We start from the raw sequence: 22,887 nt of genomic DNA on the forward strand, positions 1-22,887 counted from the left end.
TAGTTTCGCGTCGGGCTCGCCGCCTCGGCTATCCCGCGCTTGCCGCACCCTCCGCACCCTCGACACCCTCGGCACCCTCGGCCCTCCTCCCGCCTTACGCGCCTTGGGCCCGCCCCGCTCTAGCCTTCCTCCTCGCCCTGGCCTCACGCCCCCTCGCGCCTGCGGCGCTCGGCGGCCTACACGGGCCCGACGAGCTGGAACAGCAGCCTGCGCACGATGCCCGACAGACTCTCGGGGCTGTGGACATAGCTGTCCATGACCATGGCCAGCGCCGCGGCGCCGAGCACCGTGTCCCCAAACGGCACGACGGGGACCCAGGCGCGTTTCCTGGCCGAGGCCCACGCACTCTCGAGCGCCTTGGGGAAGACGTACATGGCGAGCTCTGTGCGGCGCTTCCTCTCCTCGGCGAAGAGACTGAGCGCATTGATGAAGCCCATGATCCAGAACGTCTCCTTGCGCGCCACGAGGGAGCGGAGCAGACCGGCCAGGCCGGTTCCGGGGAATTTACCGCTGGTTTCCAGCGCGTTGGAACGGAGGCAGAACAGGGCTTGGTTGATGATGATGAAGAAGCCGAGGAAGGAGCAGGAACGCGTGATGCCGAGCGTGATGCGGGCGAGCATGCGCAGCGGGTCCTTTGCGAACGCGTGCCGGCGCAGCACGATGGGCGGGATCAGGTGCAGTGCGCCATACACGGGCAGCATGAAGCGGAACGTGCGGAAGAAGCGCTCCACCAATGTATAGCCGCAACTCTCAGTCCAGGGGTGTGTGACGCTGCACGGAATATGATAATTCGCCTTGGCGCCCCCGCGAACGCGCTCCAGCAGCTGCCTCAGCTCATGCACATTGTTCCGCGTCACGCCCTTGCTCGTGAGCGCGAGCTTGACGTGCTCGGGATGGATGAGGTTTTCGCGTACAGCCGTGCGATTCGCCGCCACCGCAAAGGTGGGCACGCCACTAGCGCTCTGGATCCAGTTGTAGTAGTCGCGCGGGATCGTCTCCGGCGCAAGCAGGAAGCCAAACATGATCTGCCCACAGCACAGGCCGAAGAGCACAATGTTGCCGAACGGGATGTGCACGCCTGCCTGGGGCGCGTACTGGTTCCACGCGCCTTGCAGGCCGCGCACAAACATTTGCTGCGACACGCCCCGACGCCGCCCCGCCGTTTCCCAGAACAGCGCCAGCGAAGCAATGCCGCCTGCCGCCGCCGCGTGCCACCGGTGCTCGCCCTCGGCGCCCTCGCGTTCCGGCGGGCCGAAGGTCGGCTGCGAGAAGAGCCCGTGCCGCAGGCGTTTCCGGATGTAGGACGCGGGCGGCGCGAGACGCAGCATGTGGTACGTGAGCGTGTTGAGGAATGTGAAGGAGCCTTTTTGGGGTCAGCACGGACCATAGGGGGATACTCACCAATCATGGCACCAAAGCGCCAGCTGTCCTCGCCGATGATGGCGGTGCGGAGCTGCTGGACAGTGAGCTTCTTGCGCCGGCCCAGCGTCTTGAACAGGAGCAGCACGACGTTGACACCCGATCGCACCGTGAACGAGAGAACGAAGGAGCCTAAAGTTAGTAATGGCGACTTTGTGTGGCTTACGAAGTGCGCGTTTGGAAGCCAGCACAAACGTCTGCTCCCCGTCACGAGGGTAGAGGGGGTGGTCGTCCTTGTCACGCCAGACGAGCTCGCGGCCCGCCCGCGCCACCTCGGCGACGAAGCGTTCCCTCTGGTCCGGGTTCGTGTGCAGCTGCACCAGGTTGTCAAACGAGGCGAACGAGATCGTGCGGCGGATCTGGTGCGCCCTAAGATTGATCAGCACTTGCTACAACCACACGCATCGCGCAAATCAGGCAGAAGTCACTCACGTCTCAGCAATACTGGGCGTCCCCGGATCGCTCGTGTTCAGATTCCGCTTGCGGGGGTAGTACACGTGGTGCTGGGGCTCATCCTGGCCCTCGTCGGCTGATGTGAAGCGCAGGTGCTTGTGCACAGTCCTGCCGTGTGAGTTCGGGCTCGTCGAGAGACAACTGGCAACGAACGACGTAGAAGCCGCACGGCGGAGGTGCGGGTGCGCGGCCTTCTCGTCGTGCTGGTCGTGCTGGTCGTGCTCGTGGTCGGCGTGCTTTTCGTCGGTGGCATGTCCGTTCGATCGCGGCGGCGTCGCTGGTGTTGAGCTCGCACCGCTGTTGAGAAGGATACCCTCGACGGCACCGGTGTCCTGCTCGGCTTCCTGAGCGACATCCTCCGCCGCCTCCGCCGCCTCATCCTGAGCCTCGTGCGAGGACTCCTGCACGCTAGCGATGGTCGTGGCGCCGGACTTGGCCGCAATAGTGTCGATAGCCTCCATCGCCTCAGTCTCCGAGTCGGCGATCGACTCGACGAGCTCGACTAGCTCGTCTGCAATCTCAGAGGCCATCTCAGCCTCCTCGAGCTCGGCCTCGACCTGCTCCTCGGCGCGCCGATGGAGCTCCTCCTTTGCCTTGCCGTGCAGCTGGACGGGTTCGGCGGTGAGGGGCTCCTCGGGGCGCTCAACGAGCACGGTCGAGTCCTCGGGCTGGGATTCCGGCTCGGGCTCGCGGGGCGGCATGATGGCGGGCTCGTTGGCTTCCGGTTCTGGCGCGGGGACGGGCTTGTCGGTCGGCGTCGGGTTCGGAGGGCTCGGCTGAATGACCTCCACTTTGCTGTTCGGCTCGTGTTGTTGCGGTGGCACCGGGGCGGATTCGGGTGTGGGGTTGATGTCAGTCGCGGGGGGAGTGGGTGTGGGGGACGGGGTGGCTTTGCCCTTTGATGGGGGTCTGCGATGACCGTTTGACGCCTTGTTATTGCGTTTCTTGGGCATGGCGGGGTTGTGGACAGATAGATGTAGGTGGTGGAGAAATGATGCAGTGTACGGTAAAGCAAGTCATCACGGTTCAGCCAGGAACGGAGCGCACCCAACAGTGGTGGTGCAGCCGGTTATGACAACCCCCGGCCAAAAGTGTGGGGAAGCGACGGGACCTTTTCTGCCACGCTAGCACTATCAGCAGTGGTGCTGGCCCGCGCTGTACAGCCGCCCAGCGCCCAGCAGTAGTCCACCATGGATCATGGGCAGATGGGAGGGATCGGAGCGATCAGCGATCAACGACGGGGCTAACAAAGATGGCAAGACGATTGGCACGCGTTCAACCTCTCCAGCCCTCTGCACGATTCCGAACCCCGTCCATGCATCAACTTCTCATGCTTCCGTCGTCTTTGTGGGGCTCTTTCATCTTGCGGACGTCCCCGTCTCCTTCACGCTTCACGCTTCATGCTTCAGACATGCTTCAGGCCACGCCAGTGTGACACTTTTTGTCGTGGTCTGGCCACTCGCCAGAACGGCCGGACGGACCGTTCGGACGGCGTCTGAGCAGCGCGCGCACGTCGTTCCGGACCGCGGCTGGGGTAGCGAATAAGAAGCACACAGCGATGCACACTACGCACAACTTTGCCGGAAGCGAGAATTAGTAGTGTGCTCACTTGCCGGACGGGGGTTTCGGGGACGGCCATAACTAAGCTTCAGTTGCTTGTAGTGGATGCTGAATGGGTCACGGGTATCAGGCTAGCTTTGAGCGACATTTAAGCGCACAACACATCAGGATCTGCATCATGAATACCGCGTCCCACTGGTCCTTTGATCCGCTGCTAGCTGACGACGCCGGGGTGTCACGGATGAACACCTGGCCCGCATGCTTGAGCATGTTCACGCATGCTCGTCCGCATGACTGCGAGTGCCGCTCAGAGTTGGTTCCATGGCACAGCCTCGCGAGCTTGTAAGTTTCTTTACAGCGATCAGACGTGCCCGACAGGATTTGCACCTGAAAAGCCAAGACCGCAACCTTGAGCCTGTTCAGTCTGGACCAGCGGGCGGGCGGCACCTAAGACGGGCGGAGGGGGGAGGACCGAGCGATGCCGCACCGACATGGTGATGGGGCCGATGCGATCGCTGGTAGGGCACACAGGGAAGTGATGGGGTGCGCGCTGGTAGCAAGCGGTTGCCTATAGACGAGAGACTTGTGCCAGGTTAGATGCAGTGGTCAGGATCCAGCCAGGAGGAAAAACAAAGGACACGGTGGCGAGAGGAGGGCTGCATGCATGCATGATACGCTGCAGTGGAGATGATTTCGGTGGTCGGTTGAGGGCTTGTTCAGGATGAAGGAGAGGAGCGGAGGGTGCCACCTGCATCATAATTAACACTCGAAGGTGATATGCACGCTCCAGGTGAGAGTGAAAATGCTTCCGTGTCAGGAGTCGGTCAGGTCCGGTCAGCCAGGTGAGCCAGGTGAGCCAGGCAGTCAGGGAACGTGGAACCGTATCTCTCACACTGCCACGGTCTTCTCCCAGCACTACGCGTCGACGCGAGCCCGGCACGACCGCCCTTGCCATTCAGGGTATCTTACCATCCAGGGTTCTGCCCACTTTTCGGTGGTGAGCGGCTCGCTGCCGGATCCCATTAAAGCTGATTACGAGACTTGGCTAATTCCCACAATACACCGGCTCCATTGCCAATTAACACGCTTCCATCAGGTCCAAAGCGATGCCGGCTCGTTCTCATGCCCAAATGCCTGGTCCCACCATATCGCTTGCTCTCAACGATCTCAACAGGGGCGAAAACAAAGTCTCATTTGTTTGTCCCGTGGAGTCGACGACCATCCTCAACCCCACCACTCGATGATTCATGTCCCAGTATGCTGGGACCATCCACCCGAGCATAATCGTACATGAGGGGGAGGGGAGGGGAGGGGGACGATCTCCTCCCCGCGCCCGAACAATGTCAGACATACAGACACATCATCCCACTCTGTCCCATACACACAGGGCGGCGCTTGCCTGTTCCACTCTGGAGTACGAGATACCCGTCACAGAATGGTCTCACAATGCCGACGACTATCAACGGGCAGCCCGAGGATCTAGGATATACCCGGTATCATGACCGCCATGCTCATGGTGGGTTGCTCGGTATGAAGGCATGCAGTTCATGACTCAGCGAGTGGTCATCATAGCAGCAGCAGATAACGAGTCGATGCATGAGCATGAGCGCAGCGCATGGCGGCAGAGGGGGGTGCATGCCCAGAGTTGTGGAGATGAGCCGGGTTGCCCAGGATAAGTCAGGATTGTGGTCCAGGAATACGCCAATCGTCAGTCGCATTTGAAGCCTTTCAGTTGTCAGCCATCGTGGCAATCAGCTGAGGCTTGCTTGGAAGGCGAGGGTCGACGGCTCCGCTCTCCGGCCCAGTGTCAACAACAACAACAGGAGAAGCAGCAATATAAGGCATGCATGCGTTGCCCACGCATTTCGCAACGCACTCTCCACCTGCACCCACTGCACACTGCACACAAGCACACACCCACGCACTCGCAATAGCACACACTCGCCCATCTGGTCGCAGATTGTGTAACACTACTATACGCACGCTTTATCGGTCAGACTGCCCGGATCTAAGTGGTGAGTAAAGACTGGCGATTTGTTTATTTTCAGTTTGGCTGGTATGGTGGGTTATGGGCTAGGGTGGAGGCTAAGGCTACGGTGAGGGGAGCGGGTGGAGGCCGTTATCGCCGCCCAGCGCTGGCGCCAGAAGCCAGAACCAGCGCCCGCCCAGGTCCGCCCAGCCAGACAGGTCAGCAACTGCCAGTTGTCCCCCCGCGTACACAGTCGAAATTCTGACACGTCCGATTAGACTCCAGGGTTATCCTCCCGATCCCTCGCTGCCCTCTCTGCCCTCTCACACCGCCCTCCCTTCTCGCTCGCTCGCCCCTCCCCTGCCAATCCCCAGTCTACCCTGGGACCTTGGCCAAGTGTGAGCAACCAGAGCATCGCCTAGCCGCCTGTCGCTCTGTCGCCATCCCCCTTGCTCTATTGGGTCCATCCACGCTCCCCTTATTTTGATTGACCTCGCTCATCCTCAACATCCCACACACACACACTCTCTCTTCTCTCTTCTCCTCTCCATCCCTTCCCCTCCCATCGCCATCGTCCACTCAATCGGCTTTGACAGTCAAAGGTGAGCATCAGTCTCAAGAACACGGCAAACGCATTCCTCCCGCAGGCTTCCAGCGAGGCGGTGGGCCACAGGCGGCGACTTGTCAGACACGTCTTCGGTTCTCACAGCCACTGCACCCCCCATCACAAATGGCCAGACCTTCCGTCGTGTTGCTCGCCGTGCGCGCGCGGTCAGCCATGCCCTCCTCCAACACTCTGCCCATCGCTCGGTGCAGGGTGCCTGTGTCGTGTCTGATCAGACGCACACTGCGCAGCGCGATCGTCCCGCGAAGCGAATCTCTTGCCATACCCACCACGCCCTGTCTATCCGTCCCAAAGAATCGCCGCTGACACTGCTATTTCCTTCGGTGCATCGCATTTCCTGTCCCTGCCTTCGCCACCATTCCTCTTTATCTCTCTTAACACTCGATTCCGACTCGATTCCCCCCGGTCCTTCTTTCCTCCGTGCTTTTGGGTGTTGCTGTGTTTCCCACTCGTAACTCCCTCCACGTTACACGTCGCAAATCGCAATCTCTCGGCACGCCGTTGTTTTTCCCTTCGTTTCAACCCTGCAGAACTTGAATCAGGATGTGTGGTAAGTTTGCTAGGGCCGATCAATCGACGCGTCTCGCTCGCGCGCACACATGAAATAGTGACTGACTCGCGCTCTCAGGAATCTTCGCTTACTGCTCTTACCTGACGGAGAGGGACCGCAAGTACGTCTGTGACGTGCTCTGCAACGCCCTCGCCCGTATGGAGTACCGTGGATACGACTCGGCCGGTATCGGAGTCGACGGCGACGCCCCGACCGACCCTATCGTCCTCTTCAAGGAGGTCGGCAAGGTTGCCGCTCTCCGCAAGCACGTCGCCGGTGGTGTCCCCACCACTCCTCCCGGAGGAGCCGAGATCACCGAGAAGATTGACATGAACAAGGTCTTTGTCTCGCAGACCTCGATGGCCCACACCCGTTGGGCGACCCACGGTGTCCCCACCACTGACAACTGTCACCCCCACGTTTCGGACCCCCTCACCGAGTTCTCCGTCGTCCACAACGGTATCATTACCAACTACAAGGAGCTCAAGCTCGTTCTCCAGAAGCGCGGCTACGCCTTCCGCACCGACACTGACACCGAGTGTGTCGCCATTCTCTGCAAGTACGTCTGGGACTCGCAGCCCAACAAGCGCCTCAACTTCCAGTCGCTCGTCAAGACTGTCCTCAAGGAGCTCGAGGGTTCGTTCGCCTTTGTTTTCAAGTCGCGCCACTTCCCCGACGAGATTATCGCTGCTCGTCGTGGTTCGCCCCTCCTCATCGGTGTCAAGTCTGAGCGCAAGCTCAAGGTCGACTTTGTCGACGTCGAGCTCCCCCAGGACGACATGATTCCCGAGGCCGCCCAGGCCGACGGTCTTCTCGGTGTCCCCAACGCCGTCACTGGCTCGTCCAAGATCCGCCGCCAGCAGTCGCGCGCTTTCCTTTCCGAGGACGGCATCCCCCAGCCCATCGAGTTCTTCGTGGCCTCTGACCCCGCTGCCATCATTGAGCACACCAAGCGCGTTCTGTACCTCGAGGACGACGACATTGCCCACATTGCCGAGGGCGAGCTCCACATCCACCGCCTCCGCCGCGACGACGGTCTTTCGTCGGTTCGTGCCATCGAGACCCTCGAGATTGAGCTTGCCGAGATCATGAAGGGCCAGTACGACCACTTCATGCAGAAGGAGATTTACGAGCAGCCCGAGTCGGTGGTCAACACGATGCGTGGGCGTGTCAACTTTGACAACTCGACGATCACTCTTGGTGGTCTCAAGGCGTACCTTCCCGTTATCCGTCGTGGACGCCGTCTCCTTTTCGTCGCGTGCGGCACTTCGTACCACTCTTGTATCGCTGTCCGTCCCGTCTTTGAGGAGCTCACCGAAATCCCCGTTGCCGTAGAGCTCGCGTCCGACTTCCTCGACCGCCGCACCCCCGTGTTCCGTGACGACGTTGCCATTTTCGTTTCGCAGTCCGGTGAGACTGCCGACACCATTCTCGGCATGCGCTACTGTCTCGAGCGCGGCGCCCTCTGTATCGGTGTCGTCAACGTTGTCGGCTCGACCCTCTCGCGTGAGACCCACGCCGGTGTCCACATCAACGCCGGTCCCGAGATTGGTGTCGCCTCCACCAAGGCGTACACCTCGCAGTACATTGCTCTCGTCATGATGGCTGTCCAGCTCGCCTCCGACTCGATCTCCAAGTCTGAGCGCCGCAAGGAGATTATCGACGGTCTCCACGAGATCCCCTCGCAGATCAAGACGATCCTCGCCCTCGACAAGTCGCTCCAGCAGCTCGTCAAGGAGTCGCTCGTCAACGAGAAGTCGCTCCTCATCATGGGCCGTGGCTACCAGTTTGCCACCTGTCTCGAGGGCGCCCTCAAGATCAAGGAGGTCTCGTACATGCACTCGGAGGGTATCCTCGCCGGTGAGCTCAAGCACGGTCCCCTTGCTCTCATCGACGAGCACCTCCCCGTCATCTTCATCATGACCAAGGACTCGCTCTACCCCAAGACCGCCTCGGCCCTCGCTCAGGTCACCGCGCGCAAGGGCAGGCCCATTGTCATCTGCAACGACGGCGACACCTCGCTCCCCGAGTCCACCAAGGTCGTCAAGGTCCCCGCCACCGTCGACTGTCTTCAGGGTCTCCTCAACGTCATCCCCCTCCAGCTCATCTCCTACCACCTCGCGTCCATGAAGGGCATCGACGTCGACTTCCCGCGTAATCTCGCCAAGAGCGTCACGACCGAGTAGGCGGGAGCGTTGCGCGCATGCATGCGAGCATGAAGAAATCGACGTTGAACGAAGGCGGACGATGCCTTCTGTGTAAACATTAGTAGAGAGTCTAGGATTCCATTGAAAATCGCACGAACCCCCATTCCCATGGCACAGACAGTGTGTAAGTGCCTCACATTACGTATCCACGGACTATGCACGCGAGCTGGACGACGAACCATGGGCAGAATGCGATATGAAGACGAAGGTCGAGGAGTGGCATCGATGTGCGATGAGATGAACGAGGGTGGACTGGAGGTGGAGGTTGGGTGATGGGGCGCAGGGGTGGTGCAGGGGTGATGGTAGCGTGTAGCATGTTTCAGTGAACCAACGTGCTGCGCCCTGCCGCGCTAGGCTGGCGCTAAGCGCTCTGTGTCTGTGTGAATAGGGGAAGACAGGACCAGGCATGCCAGGCAGAGTCAGCAGAGGGCAGATCATCAAGGCGGACGGCGTCGCAGTGTTGTCGTCTTTTCGATAGTTGACTGCGCCCTCTCCTCTACGACTGCACGGAGGCCGCTCTCACCTACAGAACATCTTATCTCTTACACCTACCCCACTCTATGCCTCGGCGTTCACAACGGTGTTACCTATGAACAAGCTCTTGAAGGCGCCGTACCAGGTCCTGCAGCGCTCCCCTCGCCACCCACCATCCGCACTTCCCCACCTACCCAGATGCCTATCCAGACCACGCACACCCGGCCAGATGCTCCATCGCCGACCCATATGTCTCGCAACCATCATGCAGAACACGTGAGGGTCTCCTGAGCGCGAGGCGAACTTTATCACAACGTGTTCATGCCTTCCCTTCATGTCCCGCACCCACTGCACGCGCGCCCACTACACCGCAATCAGATCCAGGAAGAACCAAAGAACCCAGCGCCGAGGACGCGAGGATCAGGACAAGCACTGCCATCTCGCCAACCCTCAACGCCTCGCGTATCGCCTCCAGACTCTGGGCCCCTGGTAGGCAGGCAGTCAGGTCCTGTTCCGCAGATCCCTCCGAGATCCAAAGAAGCACTCTGCAGTCTGGAGTAAGGGCACACTTGCTTCCGTTCTCACCGCAAGCTGGGTGGCATACCTCGCTCTCCTACAGTGCCTCATCCAAACCATCCACAAGAGAGACTGATAAGCTAGTAGGTGCAAAGCCGTTGTCCCGCTGCATCGAACCTGACCCTCAGCGAGTGCCTCTACCAGGCATGCTACATTGGCCAGGCTCTGCGGACCGTGGAATCTTCCGGATCAACTGGGATGATCGGAGGGATCCAGGCACAGACGCTCCGCCGCCACTCAAACTCTCAACGCACCCAAGAAACGTTTCCAACGATGAACGGAGAGTACTCTCTCCCTCTGGTACTGTGCCCGACGGTTCTCCGACAAGCCCGAGTCTCGGGCCGCATGGCGCATGGCTTGATGTGCATTGTGTCGGACAAAGCTCGGCCCGTCGCGGCCTACGCAAGGAACAGGAGGAGAGGAATGCCCCCAGACATGCCAAACGTCATATCGGCTCCCTCGGTGATGTCACCTCGAAAGTTCCCACAACACCGAGCTTTCCTTCTAGATAATGCGATGGGCCTCGGTGTTCACATTGCCATGTCTGGAAGCCCCGTTGCGAGGGGAGCCCGCGCCTGCATCTCTCTCGTCCCAGACTTGGGACCTCGGCTGGCTCACTTCGTTCGCCCGCTCAGTCGACGTCACCATGCAAGCTGTAAACAAACGCTTTGGGACCTGGGAGCCGCAAGTATAAAAGACGACGTCTCGGTCAGCCCCGCGCCCTGTTGCAATATTCACCGAGACACCGAGACATAAACAATGGTTCACGCATTCACCATCAAGCCCGCCACGCCCGACGATGTGGTGAGTAGTGGCTCGGGGGACTCTGAGGCATCCTTAAGATGACTCCGCTGACACCCAGGGCATGCTCCTGACCATGATGGTCGACTCTGCGACCGAGGACGGCCACCCGACCGCGGTCGTCGCGACGCAGCAGCACTACCGCGACGCGATGGCCGGCGGCTTCGTGAACGCCATCATCGCGTACACGTCTGACGGCCAAGCGGCGGGCTTTGCGCTGTACTCCTGGTTCTTCCTGCCCGAGCACGGCCTGCCCGCTCTGGACATTCTGGACCTCTACTCCTCCGCAGCCCTCAAGGGCGGGAAGGAGGGTGACCGCGCGCAGCTGAACCGCATGCTCTTCTCCGCGTGCTGCCAGATTGCAGAGAAGCACAAGGCTGGCGCCGTCGAGTGGCGCGTCAGCCCCAACAATAAGGAGAAGGGCCAGTTTGCTGAGTCCATTGGCGCTCTGCCCGATAAGAACCAGGTCCACATGCTCATCACGGGGCAGCAGAATGTGGCCGAGATCGCGCGCATCACCGACCAGAAGCTGCCGTGGATCAACCAGTAAGGCCTCGTTTCTATAATTGTGATGTGATCTTCAGAAGAGACTTGGAGGGCAGACAGAGAGGACAGACCGTGAGAAAGAACATGGAGGAAGGTCAGTCACGTGTGCGACTTGGTGCGGGTGGGAACGAAGTCTCCCCTGCCCGTCCTGTGCCGGGCCCCCGGGCCCGCCGGGAGTGCCGCCAGCCTGTACGGGCGTACGGACCGTACCCCGCGTACCTAAGCCTAATCCGGAAGCAGCGGTCGGATGCAGGTTGACTCCATCTGTTGGACGTGTGTGATTTCTCAGTAACGCCGTGTGCCTCTACCCTCCCACCGTACCTAGTCGCTGCGAGCGGCGCGCGGCGTTGTGCACTGTTCATCTCGGCGTTACTATCTCATTGTGCGCGTAAGGTTATTGCACCTTATGTCGACGGCCAATCCGGAGCTCATGTCCGAAGTCGGCACGCACGGTGGTGCTCGCGGATACGGTGTGCGCTCCTGCCGTTTGGGAATGCACCTCCCGCCGTTGGACCGTCCGATGAGCGGGCTAGCTGCGGTAGAGTGCGGGCTGCCCATTACGAGACATGTGATGCACAAGACAGCCCGTACTGCATTCTCATGTATGCGTACAAAGTGCGGCGTCGATAGGCCGTTGGGCCATGTTGGGAACGCATCGAGTGATGGTTCCAGCAGTCCTCTGACCAAGACGAGTGAGACTGCATTCCGAGATCCAGGCTAGCCTGTCATTTCATGTCTCAGCGCGCGACATGCCATCATTGTTGACTGCTGATGGATGTAAGACGCACAACCCGCCCTTGATCCCTCATGTGTGCATGTGCAGTCACACTCGATCGTGACACCTGCGCCTGCACGCCGTTGGCGTTGGCTGGATGTAGGCTGACGGCGCGCGGCGTGGCGGCTGGCTTGTACGCCGCGTCGTACCCGCTGACACTCCTCTGGCGAAACAAGGCTTTGCGGCGTCTCCCCGTCCGGACGTAAGCGTAAAGACCCAGGGGACCCACGGCGGGTATCCGAACAATGTCTCCGGCATTCCCACCCCCCATACCACCCATGCCCGGTTCATGTTACCGGGACGTGTCTGCAGCTCTGCAATGTTGATTCAGACCGTGCTGAGTGTAATTTGCCAGCCTGGTTGATCGGGATGTCTGCATGCATTGGAATGGGTGGAATGAATGGCAGGCTTGTCCACAGAATGGCCCTTGGTGGGTTCTGAAGCCTGAGCACGCCTGAGCCAGTGTCGCCTGCCTGAAGTCGGTGCACGAGTGTGTCAATTGAGACAGCAAGATGGCAGGCAGAATCCGGAGTCCCCACGGTCCCACGTGCAGGGTACTTGGGCGGAAGGGGGGCCAGGGGTGGGGGCCGTGCCTCGATTTGACCGCTTGGCTGCATGGCCGGCATGGGAGACGCGGAATAGCGTACAGCCTCAGCCTCATGCCCCCGCTCCCCTTCCTACTCTTCTGCAGAGAAAACACAGGGTCACCAGTGTCGACAGTCACGCATCGAGCAGAGGGTGCAGAGGGTACAGAGGGGACATGACGGGCGCAGAAGAGAGAGAGAGTGGACAGATGCAGGGCTCAGATCTGCACAGTCCGCAGTGGATGCTTGCTGCAACACCTGGCCCTGATCGCTAGTCTCACTGTGTCTCTCTCGTCTCGACGCTAACCGTCCTCGCACTAGTCTCCCCATCCTGCATACCCCTCAACGCAACAGCTCGCCTTCCTCCATTCCGAACACATCCTCTCATCTTTCCATCTTCCTCTCTCACTTTACTCTACAACCACTCTCCTAGACTCACCACATTTGCCCAGTGCCCACTCCCCGCTCGGCCCCGACGCCCGCACACCCCTCCCCCCTTGTACCTCTCCCCAGACGCTCAACGCTCACGCCCACGCCCCCCGACCACACTCTTTTACGCACACTCACTCTACGCACGCACTCTGCGCCGACGGAAAAGCTTCTCAAGATCGTCACCGCCTTGCCCGACTGACCCGCCGAGCCTGACGAGCGTCACGCTCCTCGCCCCGCCCCCGTCGGACACGCACCGATCACCCCCTCCTCCCAAGACCTCGCACGTTTTCCCACACTCGTTCACTCTTCGCCCACCTCACACCTCCCCATCGCTCTAGCCCGCCGACATGCGGCTCTCGGCCATCGTCCTCGGACTCCTCGCGCTGTCCGGGGCGATCGCCCAGGATACTGGCAACAACAACGAGGGTCAGGGCGGTAACAACGGCGGCAACGGAGGTAACAACAACGGAGGCAACAACCAGCCGAGCGCAAGTGCCAGCGCCAGCGCTAGCCGGAACAACAACAACGGGGGCGCTAGTGCGACCAGCTCGGTAAGCAGCCGGCCCAGCGGTAATGCGACCAGCACCCTTCCCCCCGGCGCTGTTATCACCACCGTCACAAGCGTCCTCAACGGCGGCAGCACCACGGCCACGTTTGCCTTCACCCTCACCCTCACTCCGCAGAATGGCACCGTCGACAGCGGCGGCCTCATGAACGGCACCCTGAACGGAACTGGCATCTACGGCAACGGCACGAACGGCACCGCAAACGCGACTCAGCCGTGGAATGACACTCTCGGATACCTTCCCTTCACGCCCAAGCTCGACCCAGCGTACGGCGTCGCAGGCGCACTCATGATCTTGTCGGGCGTTCCCGTCGCAACGCTGGGCGGCAAGAACCGCTGGTCCGCTCTCGCGATCATCTCTGGCTACTCGGTTGCGCTTTTCAGTCTCGTCATGATCCTGTCCTTCGGGTAAGTCTGGCGCATGGACCCCGCTGACGCCACAGTGTTTCCCCCTCGTTGCAGCCGCCGTCGCCCGATCCGCCGACCGCGGCCATGCGCGGGCTCTACTGCTTGGCCGTGGGCATATCGTGTCTCATCGGCGCCGGTATCGGCATCTTCTTCTACACAACGTCCAAGTACTGGGTCGGCGCGGCCGGCGGCTTCTGTGTCGGCTGGTTCCTGATGGCGGTGAAGAAGGGCGGCCTCGTGTCCTCTGTTGGTGCGAGGTGGGGCATCATTGGCGGTCTCACGGCCGTCACGCTGCTTGCGACGCTCGCGCCCCCGCTGCACGAGTACGTATTACTCGCTAGCAGTGCATGGGTCGGCGCCACCGCCTTCATGCTCGGTGTCGATTGCTTCTCCCGCGTCGGCCTCAAGGAGTTTTACATTTACAATCTTGGCTACAGTAACCTGTTCCCCAGCTTGAACGGCCAAAAGTTCCCCCTGACGCAGTCGATGCAGGTCGAGCTCGGCGCGCTCGCGGCCGCCGCGTTGATTGCCGGCGCGATCCAATTCAAGGTCGTCGACATTCTCTCCAAGCGCAGAAAGCAGCTCCGCGACGAGGAGGCTGCGCGCATCGAAGCCGAGGAAGTCGCCCGTGCTGCCGAAAACTTCAAGAATGTCGACGCCGAGCTCGCCGAGTGGGAGGGCCAGCACGGCGATGGCGGGTCAACCACAAAGCTGTACAGCGAGAAGGACACGGACGAGTTTTCGTACAGACGACCTTCCCTCGGCCAGTTCCCGAGCACGACGCCGATTCCCAACGCCAACCAGGTCAGCGCCAAACCGAAGCAAGACTATCTTGCCGACTCGGCTGGCTACCAGCCCGTTCCCACAACCACCCGCCGTGTTAGTCTCATGGAGGAGATGGGCTTCGCTACAGAAGGAGGAACGAAGGAGATCGATCTCAGCGACCCGTGCCCGACCCCCGGCGAGAAGGGTCCTTCCTCGGAGATTGGAGCTGGAGACGACCTCGACGAGAAGCTCAGGCTGCTGGCCGAGGTGCGCCGAGCCCGCCAGAGTATTCGGTCTTCCATGGACCAGCTCCGCTCGTCCAACAACAACACGCCCGGATCTGTTGGCTCGCTCGGCGACCGTCCCCGCTCTTCCCTCGGCTTTGGCGAACGCTCACACACCCCCGCGCCCTCCGACCACCGCAGCCGGCACAACTCGGTTACTAGCAGTATCCTTCTCGACCGTGTCCGCCACGACTCGTCGCTTAGCAGCCACGACAGTCGCGGACGCCCCGACTCGATGGACCGCCTCCGCGGAAACTCATTTGACGCCGGTCGCGGACTGTCTACCTCCGAGTCTGACCCTGAGCGCTGGAGACTTTCATACGGTGGACGCTCTGACGAGCCGCCCGTCGCTGAGATGCGTCCGCTGTCTGGTGCCCCGAAGGAGCTGTCCGAGTGGGAGCGCCGCCAGGCCGAATTTGAAGAGTACAAGCAGCAGCGCCAGATTGTCTCGCCACCCGCCCCCAAGCCTCAGCCGCTGCCCCAGGTCCCGACCGTTACTGCCGTGTCTGACAGTGTCGCGCGTGCTATGAACCGCCGCACCAACGCCGACGGTACCATGAGCACGCTGGTCACTGGTGCCAAGGAGATGACCCCTGGACAGCAGTATGGCGCCGACCTCTCCCGTGCCATCTCGACCCAGGAGGCGGAGCGCCGTGCCGCCGCTGCAGCCGCTCTCGCCGCCCAGCGCCAGGCCCGTGAGCAGCGTGCGCGCCCGACCAAGTCAATGACGACCGAGGAGCTCGCCGAACGGCACCGCGAGATGCTGAATCGGATGCAGGACAAGGCGTCTGCGCCCATCCGGGAGCAGATGGCCCTCGCCGAGGCCAAGGAGCAGTACGAGCGGCAGCAGCGCATCGACCGTGAACTGCAGCGGCGCAAGGAGGCTGAAGCCGCTGCCGGTGGGCAGAAGCTCCCCCGTGCCCAGCGCGGCGACACGGCCCGCGAGCCGTCCCTCGGCGACACGTTAACGAACCACCAGCCGCCGCGCCAGTCCGACCGCCAGAGCAGGATGGAGGAGTGGCGTCGGAGTGTGCAGCCGGCGGTTGCGCCAGCAACCGCAGGCGCGAGCGGGGCCGCTGCCAAGGTGACCTCGCCGAAGGGCGCCGCTGCGGCACTGAAAACGTCGACAGCGGCCAAGCGTACTTCGGGCGGCACCGAGCGCCCCAGCGCGGACCGCCGCCGCTCGGCACGTAAAGACATTGCGTAAACTAAAAGTTTAATAATTGCATCGCACCCCAAGACTCTTACATTAGCCACGCGTAGGAACTGTACGCATCATGATAAATGGACGTTATTTGTACTCTTTGATATGCATTGTGTTTGTGTAACTCGAATGAGCGAGCGGCGGAGCCGTGGTGCGAGAGAGCAGAAGCAGGGCGATGCAAGGCGCTTGTCGAGGATTTTCGGCAATCAGTTATTGGACGCCAATCCACATGACACTGCATTGTCTAATCGTCTACGATCGACAACGCACAGGTACCGGGGCGGGAGCAGCAGCCCACCAAGGCGATCCAAGTTCTCCCCTTTCTCTCCTTAATCCTCCCACACGCTCACACACATTCGCATGGTCGGTCTCCGAGTCTGAGTCCGAATCAGAGTCCGAGTCGAGACCGGAGCTATCCGAACTCAGACTCCAGGAACTGTGGTTGTGGCCGAGGAGATCGGCGCGGAGCGAGCTGTTCTTCGCTTTCTTCTTAGGATGAAGAGGCCGGGTCGAGGGACGAAGGGAACGAAGGGGACGAAGGTGACGAGGGGAAAGGGGGGGATGAGGACGGGAGAAGCGGTCCCCCTCGACGAAGAGCGCGAGGGTGGAGCGGCGCGAGGTTTGCTTGGCGTACGCGGGAGGATGGACACCTTCTGTGCCATCTGTGCCATCTGTGCCCTCTGGGCCTTCTGTCCCCCCTGTGCCCCCTGTGCCCTCGGTGCTTGGAGGAGTGGCGGGTACGGATGAGACAGAGGAGCGCAGTGTCCTCTCCCCCGGGGCGGGTGTGGGCGTATAAGACGGCGAGCGCTCGTATACCGGCGGCGTCTCGAACTCTCTTGCACCATGCGTGAGGCAGGTAGAGGGATCGACGGGATCGACTGCGTTGTTATCGATACGACGGCCGATGCCGTGATGAGTTTGCCGGGCTGGAGTGGACGAAGTGCCCAGAGTCTCTGAGGTGGTCGCTGAGATCGGGACGGAGGTGACACCGGCAGCCGGACCAGAGAGGAGGGCAGTCCGTTCGGACTTTTGGGACTGCTCGCGGCGGACGAGGCGGTGGAGGAAGCACATGTTGCCTCGTTACGATGGGGACGAGGGGATGAAGGGATGATCTGGACGCGGAATGAACGATTATGGGGCCCGGACAATGGATGTGCGCTTCATGGAGGCGGAGCAGGTGGCCATGAGCTGGAGCCTCGTGCGCTGTAGTATGGCAGGATGAGGAGCGACGGGCAGGTCATCTCGTGGGTTATAGCATTCTCAGTTCAGACTGTCTTGAACCAACCCAGAGCCAGTTTCCCACTGACCGATCTCTGCATCAATAGGGTGCCGAGGTCCCGAACTCAATGCGCAGTGGGTCGAGTCTGCACAATGTCCCGGTTTGCCAAGATCTGACGAGGAAGGCTGGATGAACCTCTCTGCTATCCTGGCCACATTGCTCTGGACATCAGTAGCTCCGCTGGAACCGGGACACGCTAGTCCTCCTCCCGACTGTTGGGTCGACGCCACAAACGAGCGGAGCCGTTTCCGTTGCGCCTCCGTAGCGCGTAGCGCCTGTTGCAGTGTCCTCATGAGAATACCGGACTCAGTTGCAGCCGGGTCCTACCCTCCGAGATCGACGTGACGTTTCTTCTCAGACTAATGCACACACTTGTCATACCCGGAACAGTCTCCAGAGCGTGACGTTTTACCGAGGGGCACAATGAGTAAGCGCGGAGCGAGTTGATCCGTAGCCGTGTCTGAGATCGCCGGCGAGATCTCCCTTGGGACCCGTTTCAACCGCGAGTGCATCCACGTTCACACTGCACTTATTACCTCTCATTCACCCACTTCCACGATCTTCCCACCATCCAAACACTTCCATTCGCCATCACGCGACATTTGCCAAGCTGATCCCCAGCCTATTTTCGTAGCGCTGCGCCACAACACGGAGTTCGCCCCCCTCTCCGCCAACGGTTATCGCGCCGGGTAAGCCGAGCTTCGCGTGAACCGAGTTTGTCACCGTCCACTTCCCCACTCAACCCTTTCCCCATCGCCCATATCGCTATCTTTTGGCCCTCATGGCAGCACCACCACCCCCAGCGACACCCCTGGCGACAGTCCACGCGACTTTCAGCTACACCCCCGACGGATCGCTGCAGATCACCATCCCTCCGAGCTCGCTCGGGCCCTCGGCGGCGGGACCCTCGACAGCGGCGGGAGTGGGGCCGGCAGCGGCGGGAGCCTCGGGGTCGGCAAGCAGCTCAGGGAGCGCCGCCGCCGCCGCTACTGCCGCGTGCACGTGCGGGCATGCCCATCCTTCGGCGTATGCGGAGTGGGACACCGTCGTACGCGCCGCGAACAGGTGGCTCAGCGAGAACGCCCCAGTGTGCAGGGGCTACAGCGGGATCGAACCATGGGCGTGAGTCCGAGCGCGGGGGTCGAGCGCACCGCAGCTCGTGTTCTTTTCGACGTATTAGCTGACCACAGTCGCGGCGATGCCATCACGAGTATACCGCAGCCCGCGGTGAAGCGGGCCATGGCACCGACGGCGAGCGCCGGCGCGTCAGCGTCGAAGAAGTCGAGGTCCGTCTTTGGATGCGGAGCATGCAAGAAGCGCAAGATCAAGTGTGACGAGAAGAGGGTAGGTGCGAAGAAGCCAGTGATCGCTAACATTTAGCCGGTGTGCACCAACTGCAGCGCCAGCTCGCGCAAGAAGCCGCGGCAGTGCGTGTACGACTTTGACCTCGTCCCCATCACGCCCCCGATGTCGGGCCCGAGCACGTCGCTAGACTCGCCTAGCACGTCGACATCTCACACTCAGCCCCCTCTGCACCCGGCACCGCCAGTACGGCCGCCGCCTGGACTGGCTGATCCAGCATCGCTACCTGCGGTGTCGCCGAGCGGGCCTATCGGTGCCGCTCTCGGTCATCTGTCGCCACAGCCTGTGGACGTCGATCGTTTGTCCCGAGCGGTAGAGGACTATGGCCTGACGTGGTTCATCGAGGCGTCCGAAGTAACCGAGACGCAGTTCTACTACTCGGACCAGCGCCGTGCCTTCAGCGAGTACCGCCAGATGGTGCTCGAGCGGTGTTGGAACGCCTACATCGAGTGCCACGGCAAATTGCTCCCTGATGGTCTGCCCGGCTTCAGCATGCTGTCGACATCGATGGAGATCCTGAACCCCACGCAGGACGTGATCAACAACCTGATGCAGGCGGCTTTACTCCACGCTTTCGTGGCCGTCGGCGCCGTGCACCTGGCATACTGGAGCCGCAAACGCGGCGTAGCCAGCACGGACCAGCACCTCTCCGGGGCTCTCGCCCTGCTGCAGCTCTCCACGAATGCGCTGCTGCAGGTGCTCTAGCTCTGCCCCGAGGTCGAGAGCGATGACGACTGGGTCGAGGAGATGCACTACCGCATGGCGATGACGATGGGCTTCCAGGTCATGTGCCGAATCATCGCCGCCGACCCTCTAGGCCCAGCAACGCTGAAGATGGAGTGCGACTGGGTGAAGCGCGCCGCCCCCAACATTCCCAACAATCTCTCGCCAGTAACGATGGAGGTAGTGCAGGTCGTGCTCCTCGACGCGCTCTACGCGCTGATTCGCGGCGAAGCGAGCTGGCTCGAAATCGAGCCCGAGTGGCTCGACACCATTAGTGTGACCTCGCGCCTGATTCCGGAGGGATACGGCATTTCGGTCGAAATGGCCAAGTACCTCCTCGAGACCGTGTGCTGTCTCTACGGCCACGACGGACGGTACGAGCGCGGCTCGAGCGCAGAGCGCGGCGAGCGGACACCGCGACAGCGCCGCATGAAGGCTCTGTACGACACGCTGACAAACTCGGTCCTCGTGGACATTTACGCGTCGGCGCACAGCCCGCGCGTGCAGATCGGCGACCTGCTCTATCGCCAGGCGCTGATCTGCATAATCGCCATGGACGGGTTTGGGCTGCCCGCCTCCGACCCGCAGCTCGTGCGCGGCTGCGACGCGATCCTCGAGCTCTTCGCCGAGGCGGTGTATGGAGATATCTACACTGTGCGCTGGATGCTGCCCCTACTCGTTGGAGGCGGGCTTGCGCCCGAAGACAGGCGGCCAGAGGTGCAGCGCATCTTTGACGCTATGGCGGATACATGCGGGTGTCACGACATTGACGCCGCGCGGGCATGGACAGAGAAGGCGTGGGGGAGGGATACATGGCGCGGCAGTGGCGTCCCCCTGCTATACACGTAGGGTGCTCTTTCGGTGTTTCCAGTATAGTTGTATGCATGGTGATCAGTCTCAAACGACGAGATCCCAGACGTACGTGTTCTCCTCGGCGTCGCGCCACTCATCGAGTGTCGCGAAGCTGAGCGTGCCCATCTTCCCCACCCCGCCCTCCTTCGCCTCCTTCGCCTCCAGCCCCAGCTCCTCCATCTCGTCCACGGCCACGTCGCGCGTCATGATCTCAGCCCAGCTCCCATCCCACCCCGGCGCGCTGTCCCGCGTCATGGCGTCCCAAGCCTCGAGACCGACGACAGTACACGTGCCCCCATTCTCGACGTGATGCGCGACCTCATCCGTGAGACAGGTCCAGAACGTGCCCGACGTGACGCGATCAACGAGCGGCGGGCCTCGGAGCGGATTCCTCGGCCCAACTTCGGGAAGAACAACGACGGTCGCCAGCCCGTTGCCCGTGTGCACTATCGCCTCGCTGGTCGTGTATCCGGGCAGTTCTGCCGCGTCGTAACTTGGCGGAAGCTGGGGTTGAAATGCCGGATCAGCAGCGCCGGCGCCGTACCGTCCGAGACTCTCCTTCCACTGCCCCGGGACGAGGACAATGTCGAGCCTCTCATGCTGCCTGGCGCGGAAGTAGAAGCTGAAGTCTCCCTCCGGCGGGCAGTCGAAGGCGATCACGGCCCGGGGTGCCCGTATGCTTCCGCCGACCAGCCGTCCCCCAGCTCTTCGCGAGGGAGACCAGGAGATGGCCCTCGAGGCAGGGTACACGACGACAGGGACGTATGTGTACCGTAGCAAATGCGGAAACACGACCGGCTGGTAGTTGAGACTCCGCAGCACTCTCAAATTCGGGAAGTGGGGCAGCGCATCGGGCAACTGCACCTCGTCGGGCGCGGAGCCGTTCGGCGTCCGCGGCGGGTCGGCGAGCACCCACGGCGCCTTGGCGTTGCCGGACCACAGCTCGTCCGAGACGCTTATGCCCGCCACGTCCTCGACAATCCTGCCGTCGAGCATGCCGCCCATGATGGACGTGTGCGCGTCGTCCGGGGGCCGGTCCGCGAACCGCAGCGACATGGTTAGGTCGAGCACGCGCACGGCTTCTGCTGAGAAACTGGGGAGTGGATGATCGGGCAACAGGAAGGACACGAGTCGCGCCTCGCGCACACCGTACACGGCATGCTCCAGGAGGCGGCGGTCGACGAGATCGGCGAAGAGCGGAGAGACTAGTCGCAGCGTGAGGAGCGTGCTGGCTGGAGCTGAGGCGACGATCGCGGCGCAGATGTGCGGGAAGTAGGTGAGGTCGGACCGCATGGTGCCGATGCCGCTTTTGACACCGGCAGCGGGATGGAGTAGGAAAGGAGTGGGATAGAGAGGCGCAGTGGCGAAGAGCGAGGGAGGAGATGATGGAAGGTGGGTGGCTGATGGCGGACTGTGCGGAGTGAACATGAACTCGGTGAATTGTCACAGATAGCCGGATCCGCGTTTCGACTCGGCACTCGGCTTCCCACGAACCACCGATGCTCTCCGTCTGCCCTTGTTCACTGATGCATGCCTATTCGCTGCTTTTACTACTGCTTGCTTCTGACCTTGCTACATATCCTTCACTTCAGCTCACTTGCGCCGGATGAACTGCACGACAAGCGGCCACGCGACGTTGAACTCTGGCCCGAGGATCGGCTCCAGCTGCGCAATCACGCGGCTGACAACATCGGGCTGCTCCCCGTCCAGATCACCGGGGTTCTTGTCCTGGTATCGCTTCACGCTGCTCCAAGACCGGAGGCACTTCTCGACCTGCGCCAGCGTCCAGTGTTCTTTCAGATACCACTTGCCCGCAGACGTGCCCGACTTGCACCGGAGGGCGGACGAGGGGTCCCACGCGCCGTCTGGGTCGCCGGTCGGCTTGGGCTCGTCGATCAGCGTGTCCAGGGCGTGTCCGTTCCCTCTAGGTCGGGGAGCTTGTCGACGAGCGTCTTGTCGGCGTCAGGCTGGACGGGGAAGGGAATCCGGTCATACAGACCTTCGGAGATGGACCATCCCGGCTCAGACCAGTATGGAGAAAGCGTAGCATCCATCAAGGACGACATGATCTCGTTGGCTTGCGGGTGGTCGGGGAATCCGATGCGGCCGTAACCCTGCCGTCAGCACTCCTCTGAGGGAGGAACTTACGATCCAGGCAATGCTTCCTTTCGGCTTCAGCGCCTTGGCAAGCTGTGGCCAGCTATTCTCGTGCGTGAAGTAATGCGCCGCCTCGCCCGCCACAGCGAGGTCGATACTGTTCGCCCCCAGTCCGACGGCCGGGAGATCCTCGGCGGTGCCTTTTGCGTATCTGATCTTGTTTCCCGACTCAGGCTGCAAGCCGGCAGCGACCATGCTGTCCTCTGGGTCGATGCCTGTCACATTCTTGAAGCGGCTCGCAAGCTCGAGCGCCATGAAGCCCGGCCCGCAACCGACATCGAGCGCGTGTTCGAACTCGCCTCCCCCAGCTTCGTGGT

At 61.6% G+C, this 22,887-nt stretch overlaps 9 protein-coding genes across 9 annotated transcripts; 5 read left to right on the forward strand and 4 right to left on the reverse strand.

The window, feature by feature from the left end:
- Nucleotides 1-176: 176 nt before the first annotated feature.
- Nucleotides 177-2,825, reverse strand: A1Q1_07777 (uncharacterized protein; the record flags this gene model as incomplete). The annotated part of the gene is made up of 4 exons (XM_014326789.1): nt 177-1,363; nt 1,402-1,489; nt 1,572-1,788; nt 1,852-2,825. The coding sequence occupies 4 exons, from the start codon at nt 2,823-2,825 to the stop codon at nt 177-179; spliced, it is 2,466 nt and encodes an 821-aa protein (XP_014182264.1).
- Nucleotides 2,826-6,569: 3,744 nt separating this feature from the next.
- A1Q1_07778 (glutamine-fructose-6-phosphate transaminase (isomerizing)) lies at nt 6,570-8,762 on the forward strand (the record flags this gene model as incomplete). The annotated part of the gene is made up of 2 exons (XM_014326790.1): nt 6,570-6,576; nt 6,655-8,762. The coding sequence occupies 2 exons, from the start codon at nt 6,570-6,572 to the stop codon at nt 8,760-8,762; spliced, it is 2,115 nt and encodes a 704-aa protein (XP_014182265.1).
- Nucleotides 8,763-8,891: 129 nt separating this feature from the next.
- On the forward strand, nt 8,892-10,345 carry A1Q1_07779 (uncharacterized protein; the record flags this gene model as incomplete). The annotated part of the gene is made up of 4 exons (XM_014326791.1): nt 8,892-8,907; nt 9,172-9,533; nt 9,636-9,814; nt 9,877-10,345. 4 exons carry the CDS (start codon nt 8,892-8,894, stop codon nt 10,343-10,345), a joined length of 1,026 nt encoding a protein of 341 aa, XP_014182266.1.
- Nucleotides 10,346-10,592: 247 nt separating this feature from the next.
- Nucleotides 10,593-11,184, forward strand: A1Q1_07780 (uncharacterized protein; the record flags this gene model as incomplete). Its single annotated transcript, XM_014326792.1, has 2 exons — nt 10,593-10,637; nt 10,696-11,184. The coding sequence occupies 2 exons, from the start codon at nt 10,593-10,595 to the stop codon at nt 11,182-11,184; spliced, it is 534 nt and encodes a 177-aa protein (XP_014182267.1).
- Nucleotides 11,185-13,318: 2,134 nt separating this feature from the next.
- On the forward strand, nt 13,319-16,200 carry A1Q1_07781 (uncharacterized protein; the record flags this gene model as incomplete). The annotated part of the gene is made up of 2 exons (XM_014326793.1): nt 13,319-13,935; nt 13,980-16,200. 2 exons carry the CDS (start codon nt 13,319-13,321, stop codon nt 16,198-16,200), a joined length of 2,838 nt encoding a protein of 945 aa, XP_014182268.1.
- A 249-nt stretch (nt 16,201-16,449) lies between these two features.
- A1Q1_07782 (uncharacterized protein) lies at nt 16,450-17,268 on the reverse strand (the record flags this gene model as incomplete). Its single annotated transcript, XM_014326794.1, has 1 exon — nt 16,450-17,268. The coding sequence occupies one exon, from the start codon at nt 17,266-17,268 to the stop codon at nt 16,450-16,452; it is 819 nt and encodes a 272-aa protein (XP_014182269.1).
- A 1,675-nt stretch (nt 17,269-18,943) lies between these two features.
- Nucleotides 18,944-20,410, forward strand: A1Q1_07783 (uncharacterized protein; the record flags this gene model as incomplete). Its single annotated transcript, XM_014326795.1, has 2 exons — nt 18,944-19,462; nt 19,544-20,410. The coding sequence occupies 2 exons, from the start codon at nt 18,944-18,946 to the stop codon at nt 20,408-20,410; spliced, it is 1,386 nt and encodes a 461-aa protein (XP_014182270.1).
- A 48-nt stretch (nt 20,411-20,458) lies between these two features.
- Nucleotides 20,459-21,841, reverse strand: A1Q1_07784 (uncharacterized protein; the record flags this gene model as incomplete). The annotated part of the gene is made up of 1 exon (XM_014326796.1): nt 20,459-21,841. One exon carries the CDS (start codon nt 21,839-21,841, stop codon nt 20,459-20,461), a length of 1,383 nt encoding a protein of 460 aa, XP_014182271.1.
- Nucleotides 21,842-22,006: 165 nt separating this feature from the next.
- Nucleotides 22,007-22,825, reverse strand: A1Q1_07785 (uncharacterized protein; the record flags this gene model as incomplete). The annotated part of the gene is made up of 3 exons (XM_014326797.1): nt 22,007-22,365; nt 22,413-22,482; nt 22,562-22,825. 3 exons carry the CDS (start codon nt 22,823-22,825, stop codon nt 22,007-22,009), a joined length of 693 nt encoding a protein of 230 aa, XP_014182272.1.
- Between the last annotated feature and the right edge of the window lie 62 nt (nt 22,826-22,887).

The sequence above is a fragment of the Trichosporon asahii genome (genome assembly GCF_000293215.1).
Source record: "Trichosporon asahii var. asahii CBS 2479 unplaced genomic scaffold scaffold00017, whole genome shotgun sequence".
Taxonomy (NCBI): domain Eukaryota; kingdom Fungi; phylum Basidiomycota; class Tremellomycetes; order Trichosporonales; family Trichosporonaceae; genus Trichosporon; species Trichosporon asahii.